Genomic DNA, 12,077 nt, shown 5'->3' with positions numbered 1-12,077 from the left:
CTCACCTGCAAGAGGTCCCCTGGACTGCTTACCTCGATGCCAAGAAATGCTCAGTGGTGCGCTATGCTATATTGTTATTACGCTATGCTATATTGTTATGCGCTATATATTACGTTCTGATGCAATGTTATATCCTGTTTATCCATCGTATAGTGCTTTTATACTGCACTAAGATTGTCTCAAAGCGCTGAGGAGGAGCGAATGGACAAGAGAGGGGAGACCACGAGTGAGGCAGGGAGGGGACAAGCTATAGGGGATGAAAGGGGAGACGGCGGGAGACAGCTAGAGAAAGCGACGGAATGAAATAGCGCCTTGAAAACATCTGCGAAGATGAGGACGGAGCTGTGAGAGGGAGTGGCAGCGGCGCAGTAGGTGGAAGACTCGCCTCAAAGCAGGACAAAGCGAGGTTCGAGAGGCAGGTACATAACAGGGTCCCTCCCTGCGGGGCCCTGCCTTGTGTGCCCGCTGAGAGCTAGGATGGGGGAGGGGAGAATTCTTAGACTAGAGGGGGTGCTGGAACTCAGGGGAGAGCCAAGCTCGGGCTGGGGAGGGACAGACCATGGATGGAATGGAGGAAGTGGGGAGGGGGTGTGCTGTGTGCCGACCGGTCAGCAATGAAAGGGGGAGGGGGCATGCCTGCACTAGAGGGGAGAGGGGCTGCCGGGACTCAGGGGACAGCCATGCTCGGACCGGGGAGGGGCTCTGTGCCGAGCGGTTAGTAGTGGAAGGATGGGGGCCCATGCCTGCACTGGAAGGCGGGTAGATGCTTGCACCGGTCTCCCGGACACAGAGGGGCTTATTTACAAGAGGGGGCGGTACACGTACACCCACAAACTTCGAAACACACAGCGCAACAGGACAGGTATGAGGGTGCCGAGGACTGGGGCACGCAGGGGCGCATGCGAGTAACCGAGGAAAGAAAGCAAAGTAAGAGAAAGTGAGTGAGGGGATTACGGCGCGAGAGAGGAGACAGTCAGGAGAGGAGCCCGAGGGAGGAGGGACTGCGGTGCGTGCGTGTCCCAAAACGGAGTCAAGGATGACATCCGGGAAGGAGGGAGAAATACAGACCGACAGGCACAACGAAAGGCAGACAGGAGACCCCATACAGGCACGCTGTCAAAGCATAAAGACAGGTAGAGGAAAACAGGCACAAAGACAGATACGCAGACAAGCACGAAGAGAGATGGGTGGGCAGACTGACGGCCACAGGCAGACGGACAGGCTTATAGACAGACACATAGAGAGATAAGCATGGAGGTAGGTGGGCAAATACAGATACGCTGACAGACCGGCAGAGAGGCATGACAAGAGATTGATGGATTGGCAGACTGACGGCCAGAGGCAGACAGACTGGCGTATAGACACATAGAGAGACAGGCGTGGAGGCAGGAGGGCAAACGCAGATAGGCAGACAGACAGGAACAAAGACTGACAGATGCCCACATGCATGTAGCCAGACAGGTGAACAGCGCTAGTCAAATCTAAACAGTGAGGAGAGCAGTGGACCGAAGAAGAAGGGGAGAGGGGAACAGTTGTGGAAAGAAGGGTGAGTGAGAGAGCAGACTCGTGGGATCAGGGAGAGAATTAATAGAAGTGCTTTAATGGGCGCGAGACAGACCGCACAAGTGCCGGCTTCGAGACAGGGCGTGGTGCAGAGAAACAGACGACATCAGAGGCGAGCTGAGGGTGGCTGGTGTGAAGTGCACTTAGTGCAGGGTAGGACTGAGGCTGAGTGAGTTGAAGTGCAGTTAGTGCAGCTAGGACTGAGGCTGGTTGAGTTAAAGTGCAGTTAGTGCAGGTATAACTGAGGCTGGGTGAGGCGAAGTGCAGTTAGTGCTGGTAGAACCGAGGCTGGGTGAGGTGAAGTGAAAATAGTGCAGGTAGGACTGAGGCTGGGTGAGTTGAAGTGCAGTTAGGCTAGTTGAGGTGAAGTGCAGTTAGTGCAGGATAGGACTAAGGCTGTGGGAGGTGAAGTGCAGTTAGTGCAGGATAGGACTAAGGCCGTGGGAGGTTAAGTGCACCAAGTGCAGGTTACAGGTAAGATTGAGGATAGATAAGGTGAAGTGCAGTTAGTTCAGGTAGTGCTGACGCTAGTTGAAGTGAAGTGCATTGAGTGCAGGGTAGGATGAGGCTGGATGAGATGATGTGCAGTTAGTACAGGTAGGACTGAAGCTGGGTGATTTGAAGTGCAGTTAGTGCAGGTAGGACTGAGGCTAGTTGAGATGAAGTGCAGTTAGTGCATGGTAGGACTGAGGCTGGGTGATGGGTGAGGTCAAGTGCACTTAGTGCAGGTAGGGCTGAGGCTGGGTGAGGTGAAGTGCAGTTAGTTCAGGTAGGACTGAGGCTAGTTGAAGTGATGTGCAGTTAGTGCAGGTAGGACTGAGGCTAGTTGAAGTGAAGTGCAGTTAGTGCAGTCTAGATCTGAGGTTGGGTGGGTGGAGTGCACTTAGTGCAGCTAGGACTAAGGCTGGGTGAGGTGAGGTGCAGTTAGTGCAGGGTAAGACTGAGGCTGGGTGAGGTGAAGTGCAGTTAGCGCAGCCTAGATCTGTGGCTGAGTGAGGTGGAGTGCACTTAGTGCAGGTAGGACTGAGGCTGGGTGAAGTGAAGTGCAGTTAATGCAGATAGAACTGAGGCTGGGTGATGGGTGAGGTGAAGTGCACTTAGTGCAGTTAGGGCTGAGGCTGGGTGAGGTGAAGTGAAGTTAGTGCAGGGTAGTGCTGAGGCTGGGTGAAGTGAAGTGCAGTTAATGTAGGCAGGACTGAGCCTGGGTGCAGTGATGTGCAGTTAATGCAGGTAGGACTGAGGAAGGATGAGGGGAATTGCAGTCAATCAGTCAATCAATAAATGTGTTTGTAAAGCGCGACCACTCACCCGTAAGGGTCTCAAGGCGCTGGGAAGGAGGGGAGGTGCAGGTTCCAGTCCATCAAGGAGGGGGTCTGTCGAAGAGCCAAGATTTGAGGTTTCTCGTGAAGATGGGGAGTGATATCTGTGTGAGGTGGAGCGGTAGGGCGTTCCAGGCTCTGTCCTCGAGGAAGGAGAAGGAGCGGTTATTGCAGGGTAGGACTGATGCTGGGTGAGGTGAAGTGCAGTTAGTGCAGGGTAGTGCTGAGTCTGGGTGCAGTGAAGTGCAGTTAACGCAGGCAGGACTGGGGCTGAGTGCAGTGAAGTGCAGTTAATGCAGGTATGACAGGATGGGTGAGGTGAAATGCAGTTAGTGCAGGGTAGTGCTGAGGCTGGGTGCAGTGAAGTGCAGTTCATGGAGGAAGGACTAAGTCTGGGTGCAGTGAAGTGCAGTTAATACAGGTAGGACTAAGGCTGGGTGCAGTGAAGTGCAGTTAATACAGGTAGAACTGAGGATGGGTGAGGGGAAGTGCAACTAGTGCAGAGTAGGACTGAGGCTGGGTGAGGTGAAGTGCAGTTAGTGCAGGTAGGACTGAGGCTGGGTGAGGTGAAGTGCTGTTAGTGCGGTGTTGGACTGAGTCTAGGTGAGGTAAGTGGACAGTCAGTAGAGGCTAGGACAGCTACTAGGTAAGGTGGGTAAGGTGAGGTGCAGTTAGTGCTGGCAGGACAAAGGCTGGGTGAGGTGAAGTGCAGTTGATGCAGGTAGGACAGAGGCTGGGTGAAGCGACGTGCAGTTAGTGCAGGTAGGACTGAGGCTTTGTGAGTTGTAGTGCAGTTAGTGCAGGTAGGACTGAGGCTGTGTGAGGTGAAGTGCAGTTAGGTTAGTGCAGGTAGGACTGAGGCTTTGTGAATTGTAGTGCAGTTAGTGCAGGTAGGACTGAGGCTGGGTGAGGTGAAGTGCTGTTAGTGCGGTGTTGGACTGAGTCTAGGTGAGGTAAATGGACAGTCAGTAGAGGCTAGGACAGCTACTAGGTAAGGTGGGTAAGGTGAGGTGCAGTTAGTGAAGGTAGGACTGAGGCTGGGTGAGGTGACGGGTTATTGATGGACATTACGACTGAGGCCGGCTGGTCGAGCTGGTGTGCAGTTCTGTCATGTCCTTGTGTCATGTGTTAGTCCCAGACTTCAGCACGCGAGACCCTTCGATGTGCAGCCTCAAGATCTGACGTGTCTTCAAGTGCATTTCATGTTTACTTTGCTATTCGGTATTTCTCTTCTTTTTTGTTTCCTGTTTTTGCCTTTCTGTATTCCGTTCTTCGTGTCTTCTGTTTTCTTTCGTATTGCTGCATCGCTCTTCATTTTGTCTTGGTTTGTAATTGTTTTCTTCATTCATGTCTTCCTCCTTCACCCCCCTTCCCTCCCACTCCTCCCTCTTAGCAGGCGCTCTGGAATCAGCCCCTGCAGATGTGGGATGGGAGGCTCCCAGCTGTGTGAGGGGGCAGCCAGCCCTTCAATCCCTGGCGAGGAGAACAACACCACCACCTCAGAGGGGGACCGGAGGCAGCCGAGCAGCTGAGCTCCGCGGACAGCGGCCGCCTTTCAACAGCTGGAGCCGGGCTACCCCACGTCAGGGCGGGGAAGCCCTCCGAGCCTCGGCTGCCCGCACCGCCGAGAGCGCGGTCAGCGCACCACTCCTTCTGCTAAAATAAAACACCAACTCACAGGACGCGCCCAACATCCCACCCACCAAACACAACTTCGCGTCTACAGAACACGCTGCAGATCTGCAGACGGGCAGAACTGGGGAGCTCCGCACCCCAGCCCTGGAAGATGTTCACATCCGACTCTTGTGCCACCTGGTCTCTCGGAAGAAACGGAATACAATCTCATGGTCTTAAAACGACAGCTGACAACAACCAACAGAGCTTAATTTAATAAACGACCACCAACTCTTCACCAAGAAACTGAAGACAACCTCCTGTCCTTCGGAATTTCACTGAACAGATTGAAAGAAACCGAAAAGGACTAACTACATGCTTTTCAGGAAGAAATTGTTTAAAATCACATGTTCTTCAGAAATAAATAAAAAACAACAGCCTGGTCGTAAGAAGAAAGCTGGAAACAACCACTGGAATGCAAGTAGTTAACAACCGCTTTGTGTTCTTTAAGAATCTCAAGGTAACCACTGAGACTTCAGAAAGAAACTTCCAGCAATTCAGAAAGAGAAGTGGAACAACCACATGGTCTTTAGAAAGAAAGTGAAAGGAACAACATGGCATGCTTTAAGGATCTAAAATCAAACACTACACACTAACTAACCTTCAAAAATAAACTGAAGACAAACTCCAGCACCTTAGAAAGAAGTTGACAGCAATAAAATTAACTGTGTGATCTTCAGGAATAAACTGCTAACATCTTCTGGTCTTTGGGAAGAAACTGAACACAACCTGGCACAACCACAGAAAACTATGGTGCTTGCGGAAATACATTGACAACAACAACAGGTTGTTCATGAGAAACCTTGAAACCACCACTTGGTGTTCAGAAGGAAACTAATTATAACAACTTGGCTTTAGAAGATCTTCAGAAAGAATCTGAAAACAACCGTCTGGTGTATATAATGAAGTTAAATACAATCACCTGGTCTTAAGAAAGAAACTGAAAACAGTCACTTGTTCTGCAAGAAGAAACTAAGGACAACCACCTCACCTCCAGGGAGAAACTGAAAACATCCACCGGATCTTCAGAAAGAGAACGATTACAACCACTTGGCCTTCTGAACAAAAATTATAATAACCACTTGTCCTTTAGGAGGAGACTGAAAACAAACAAGTGTTCTTCAGAAAAAAACTGAACAACATGGTGGGTTCGAAAAAGAAAACATAAAAGAAGCAATAACCTTGACCTCAGGCAGAAAGTGAAAACAAGCACCTGGTCCTAAAAGCTGGTTATCCTCGGTGAGGATGGGTCGCCACTGTTGTACAGGTCCTTCTTGGGGTGGGCACCGGAGCCGTGGTGAGACTGCGATCCTGCGGCCAATGCTGGTGCTCTGCACGCTACTGTGGCCAGCGTCCACCACACCAACGCCAACACCACCAGATGAGAGCGGCGAGGTAGTGGTAAGTGCGCTGCATGCACCGTTAACTCTCTTACAGATACCCTTTTTTAAAAATTAAAATAAATTCATTATATGCATGCTAATCTGAATAAAAATACTGATAATATTTCGGTTTAAACATCAAAGCTACGCATTCCCTAAATAAATTGAGACTCAAAAAGAACGCAAATAACTTAAGAGAATTAATGTCACCTGCTCATTGAATATGCGACCTCAGTACGAGTTGAGCAGAACATGTTTCCAGAAGTTTTCCTGTGTAAATACCAATCTGCACTATCACACGTTTTACCACATAAGATTGTGCACCCGGTAATACCGCACACGGTAATTTAACCTGCTTCTCCAGTGACGTATTCCACCGGCTAATCAGTGACAGTAAAAGACCTCATCCAGAACCAAAGATTCATATTCGTCCAATAATGGTTGGTAAAACCACCTGGTCTTGGCAATACTGGCCGATTCATAACGAGGCCCTAAAAATAAAGAATTTCCTCCACGGTGTTTACTATAAACAGACACATGGTGATGGAGAAAACCCAGACAAACACAACAAAACACCAGACACAATAATGTAAAATAACACGATGATATAAGATCAAAGCACAGATTTTTATATCCTGTTTCTTCACTTCCATTTTTGGCATTCTTATGGGGTTGTGATAAGAACACATGCGGTTGTGATTGGCAGCCACAGACCTCAGGGTTCCAGCAATGCAAACCCAGCCTGGAAGAAGTGAGTCTATTGAGGTCACATTTTGGGCAGCAAAGAGCCCTCAACCCTGAACCTAGCTCTGAGAGGGTTGACTTCTTGGTGGATGGACATGCCAGTAAGGAGCATGGGGCTTCGAGAGGTGTGGCCTAGTGGTGGTAGGAAATGACAGGTAGGCCAGGGGCTATAACAGGTGTGGCCTTGGGCTGCTACTACCTGGTAAGACCTGCTAGTAGGAGGACATGTCAGTATGGACACCTGGCCTCAGAGAGGTGAGAGCTAGTGGTGACAAGACATGTCAGTAAGGATCCCAGGGTTCTGACCCCAGCTGTTGGAGGTGGGGCCTAGTGGTGGAGTGACATGTGATTAGGAGCCCTGAGGTTTGGCCTGGTGGTGGAGTGACATGTGAGTAGGAGCCCTGAGGTATGGCCTGGTGGTGGAATGACATGTGAGTAGGAGCTCTGAGGTTTGGCCTGGTGGTGGAGTGACATGTGAGTAGGAGCCCTGAGGTATGGCCTGGTGGTGGAGTGACATGTGAGTAGGAGCCCTGAGGTATGGCCTGGTGGTGGAATGACATGTGAGTAGGAGCCCTGAGGTATGGCCTGGTGGTGGAATGACATGTGAGTAGGAGCCCTGAGGTATGGCCTGGTGGTGGAATGACATGTGAGTAGGAGCCATGAGGTTTGGCCTGGTGGTGGAGTGACATGTGATTAGGAGCCCTGAGATTTGGCCTGGTGGTGGAGTGACATGTGAGTAGGAGCCCTGAGGTATGGCCTGGTGGTGGAATGACATATGAGTAGGAGCTCTGAGGTTTGGCCTGGTGGTGGAGTGACATGTGAGTAGGAGCCCTGAGGTATGGCCTGGTGGTGGAGTGACATGTGAGTAGGAGCCCTGAGGTATGGCCTGGTGGTGGAATGACATGTGAGTAGGAGCCCTGAGGTAAGGCCTGGTGGTGGAATGACATGTGAGTAGGAGCCCTGAGGTATGGCCTGGTGGTGGAATGACATGTGAGTAGGAGCCCTGAGGTTTGGCCTGGTGGTGGAGTGACATGTGATTAGGAGCCCTGAGGTTTGGCCTGGTGGTGGAGTGACATGTGAGTAGGAGCCCTGAAGTATGGCCTGGTGGTGGAATGACATGTGAGTAGGAGCCCTGAGGTATGGCCTGGTGGTGGAATGACATGTGAGTAGGAGCCCTGAGGTTTGGCCTGGTGGTGGAGTGACATGTGATTAGGAGCCCTGAGGTTTGGCCTGGTGGTGGAGTGACATGTGAGTAGGAGCCCTGAGGTATGGCCTGGTGGTGGAATGACATGTGAGTAGGAGCCCTGAGGTTTGGCCTGGTGGTGGAGTGACATGTGAGTAGGAGCCCTGAGGTTTGGCCTGGTGGTGGAGTGACATGTGAGTAGGAACCCTGAGGTATGGCCTGGTGGTGGAATGACATGTGAGTAGGAGCCCTGAGGTTTGGCCTGGTGGTGGAGTGACATGTGAGTAGGAGCCCTGAGGTATGGCCTGGTGGTGGAATGACATGTGAGTAGGAGCCCTGAGGTTTGGCCTGGTGGTGGAGTGACATGTGAGTAGGAACCCTGAGGTTTGGCCTGGTGGTGGAGTGACATGTGAGTAGGAGCCCTGAGGTTTGGCCTGGTGGTGGACTGACATGTGAATAGGAGCCCTGAAGTTTGGCCTGGTGGTGGAAGCGCATGCCAGCGAGGAGCTGTGTGGCTTCAGCCCAGGCCTCAGAGGTGATGCCTGGTGTTGTCAGCACCTGTGGGGCAGTAGGGTGGCCTGGTCTCTGGTCCCTTCTCAGTAAGACCAGGTCTAGTCTGGGACAGCACTTCTGGTAGCAAAGGACCTTCAGGTAATGTATCAATCAATGCCAGGCACTTGAGAAGCCCGGGGCAGGGTCTCTGGGCTCTTGGAATTGTAACTGCATTTGTATAGCGCTTACTACTCCTGACGGGTGTCTAAGTGCTTTTCGTCGAGTAGCACGCTACTCCGGAACCCAAAGAGGATTAGTGGTGAATTAGTATAGGGAGATTTGAAATTAATTTGAGCGGTGGACATGTGAGTTTATTATTTGGATTGAGAAGGATAGTGGAGGGATAGAAGAAGGAAGGGTTGGCATATATATAGTGCTTGCTTCCCCTGATGAGGTGTCGAAGCGCTCTTCAGCAGGTAGCAGTCTACTCCGTAACTCAAACAGGATTAGTGTCCAAGCTCTAGAGCTCTGTAGCACAGAGTTCAAGGGGGGACACAGGCTCCGGCCCTCGGGTCCCAGTTTAACCCTTGCTCAGTAGATACGCTTACTATATGTGCCTGCACAATCTCAGCTCCTCCATGCATCCAGCGCTCTGTGCCTGCAGACATGTTTTAAGCGCTACTCCAGGGCCTCCTCCCCCCAGGCTTGTAGTGCTGGAGGAGGTGGAGGGGGAGACCTGCCCACCTCTAGTAGCATTTATTCCACGTTTGGCATTCTTCAAGTAACGCCTCATTGCAGTGCAACATTCTGCGGCGGCCTCCCCCACCCTCCGAAGCAGCCGATCCACCTCTCCCGACCATGCGCCCACCCGCCTCTTACCTACCCTCTACTCATAGAGGGTGGATTCAGTTAGGTTGCTTCCTACCCCTTCTGTTATGTACCCCACTTCCCTTCTCGCCCTTTCATTCTGTGCCCTTAATCTGGGATGGCCAACCCACTGTTGCTCACCCTTTTTCGTGCACAGCGCTTTGTTGCTTTGTAGCTAGGTTGGCGCTATATAAGTCACATCCATGCACTTGTACACTCGTGGATTTTGAATAGCTCACCAGCCATCAGTTTCTTGACCTTACGGTCCTGTTGGGATTCACAGGGTAAATGTTTGCTTGCGTATTTTGGGGTTGTCAAAGGCGGGGGTCTGCAGAGGGGGGAGGAAGGTTTAATGGCTTTGACCATATGGATAAATCTAGATATGTCACTATTGAGTTCTCCTAATGAATGGTGCTTGTGGTGAGGTGAGGGTATTCCGGTGCATGTGAGCCTGTGGATAGTCCCAGTGGAGGGGCCACTGAAGGGATCTTCCACCTACCATCAAACTCTTGCATGTCCATCATTCGGTGGCTTGCTGTCTAACTAATTTGAGACAGCCTTGAGTGTGTGGGTGTTTGTAGCATATGTATTGTTAACTCTTTCTTCCCATGTCTTTGTCTGCGTACCCTCTCCATGGAGATGTTTCCTGCCCCAGGGCCCATGTTTCAGCCTTTGTCCTTTCTGTGGTTCCCCACCTGTGTGCGCCCCCTTGGTCATCTGAAATATTATCATTTGTACCCCACAGTTTTTGTCTATTTGTTTAGCTTTTTGAAAAGTGTGGCCTTCATCTCACAGCATATCGCAGCACTCATCACGAGACACATTTCTACATCCTGCAGGCAACGCAAGGGGTGTGACACACGTTCGAAGACTCATGAGGGGAGAAACTGACGGAGACACAAAGAGTGTCATCAGATTCTAAGAGTCCGAGCAAGAGACACAGCTGAAGACAATAGCACATCACAGAGGCACCGCGAGGAGTGTAATACTCACTCATGACTGTCACTGGACAAATGAAAGACATTTGTACATCACAGATGACAGAATACACAGTTTCAAACCCCTACGAGGGGTGTGTCTGTGCATCCGGCGACCCCGTCTCTGTTAGAGATGACCCAAGACACTGGAAACAGCAATTCAAAATGGAAAATATATTCTGGTAAAAACACCCGAGAATCATATTAATACCAATCGGGAGGTGATCGGGGAAGCTTGGGGAATCGATGCGTGAAAGCAAAGCCATGTGCAAAGCTCCGCTGGTCACCTTTCTGCTGGGTTTTGCTATATTTGGGTGTTACACTGGTACTACTGAGGTGCAACCAATGCCCAGAGGGTGTTATCAAGTTTAAAATGACCAAACAAGGAATGAGAGGAGGAGTGAAATGTTTATCGCAACGCTCCTAATTCTGATATGTGCAGGGACAGGAGTTGGCGCACGCGTCGGTGTTTAACGGCCATCTCGTAAAGAGGGCCAGTGCACTTAATGGAATTACAACTGTGTCTGGAAAATTGGCAGTCAAAGATTTCACATACAATCATTTCCACAACGTTATTGGCATCAGTGGTAGAAATGCATTAACAAAAGTATGGGACCTTTGGTGCTGCAAGCAGAGGCGTAACAAAGGCCCCCAGCAGTGCGGGGGCCCCCAGGTCTACTCATACAGGAGGGGGGGCCATCAGCCCCTACTGATGTGAGTGGGAGGGGTCCCTTCAGCATATCTTGCCGGGGGGGACTCCTCACGTTTTGTTATGCCACTCAGAGGCAGAGTGAGCGAGTGTGGGGGCGTGGTCAAAGGCATGTCTAAAATATTCTGTACATTTTCTGTCTTTCACCTTCCGGTAACTACATTTCAAATAACGCATAGATTAAATGAACATTAAATGCAAGCACGTTGGAAAATGCACTATTGTACGTTCTGAAACCTCTATTAGTTTATGCAATGCACCAGAGAGTCACTAAATTAAATCCTCGTTGGAGCAGTGAAGAATAGTGACGTGTATCTTTAGTGTACAAGGTCCCAGCCTGTTACAGAAAGCACTGTGAACATATAGGTCATTATTTTCAACTTGCATTACACAGAGTATAAGATAGTCTGCTAAAAAATGCACAGAAATGTTTAAGATTAAAAAAAAGTGCTTCCAAAATATCGCTTTTAGTACTACCCAGACTGTACGGAGTGCAGTTCTTTTTTATAAATATCGTTTAAAAGCACACATTTTACAGCTTAGCTAGTAACTCCCTTACCAAAAAAATCAAGAAGAATAAATCTGTGCTCAGTAAACTTCAAATGAATTTTCTAAGCTCCCTTTACATTTGAAGATTGACCAGTTGCACACATTTACATGTTTTTCCGGAAAGAAGGGACCCTGGCAATGAGGCGTGTTTGGCTGTCCTCCTCTCCCTTGGTTTCATTGCACAGGAGACTCCCTGAATGACACTTCAGCTGAAGCATTTCAACTCTCAGAATTAACCACCCGGAACTGCTGTCCGCTCACAAAAATGTAGGTGAACTGTTTTAATTGTTTTTTAAAAAGATGGGCACGTTGTGCCCCTCAGCACCCCTCTCATCCCTTCCACCCACTACGACCACTGAATCAATCAATCAATCACTTGTAAAGCACACTACTTACCCGTGAGGGTCTCAAGGCGCTGAGGGGAGGGGGTGCTGCTACTGCTCGAAGAGAATGGCTTCAACCCTTCCACAGCTGTTTGGTTTGGTTCTTGTTTCCCCTCATCCTTATCCCACGTCTGTCCATGAAGGGGTGGCCTTTCGCCGGAGGCTCTGTATTTTGTCCGTCTAAAGCACATCCCTGCTTCTAGGATGGAAAAACAGGCAGTCTAGTGGGTGGAAT

General features: G+C 50.1%; 1 protein-coding gene across 6 annotated transcripts in view; it reads left to right on the top strand.

Moving 5' to 3' along the window:
* Positions 1-293: 293 nt before the first annotated feature.
* LOC146853938 (matrix metalloproteinase-17-like) overlaps positions 294-12,077 on the top strand; it is a 242,013-nt gene continuing 230,229 nt past the window's right edge. For 2 of the 6 annotated variants that reach the window (XM_085651851.1, XM_085651846.1), the window contains exons 1-2: positions 722-862; positions 4,276-5,957. In XM_085651851.1, coding sequence (XP_085507977.1) covers positions 5,802-5,957 — 156 coding nt within the window. In that variant the 5' untranslated portion in view covers positions 722-862; positions 4,276-5,801. Of the gene's footprint in view, positions 420-721; positions 863-1,010; positions 1,134-1,527; positions 1,547-4,275; positions 5,958-12,077 lie in introns of those variants that run through there. The other 4 variants (XM_085651849.1, XM_085651848.1, XM_085651847.1 and 1 more) reach the window with 4 other exon arrangements.

This window comes from Triturus cristatus, chromosome 4_1 (genome assembly GCF_964204655.1).
Source record: "Triturus cristatus chromosome 4_1, aTriCri1.1, whole genome shotgun sequence".
NCBI classification, from domain to species: Eukaryota; Metazoa; Chordata; class Amphibia; order Caudata; family Salamandridae; genus Triturus; species Triturus cristatus.
Note: the sequence above shows the minus strand (reverse complement) of the source record. Positions and strands in the feature narration are given on the sequence as shown.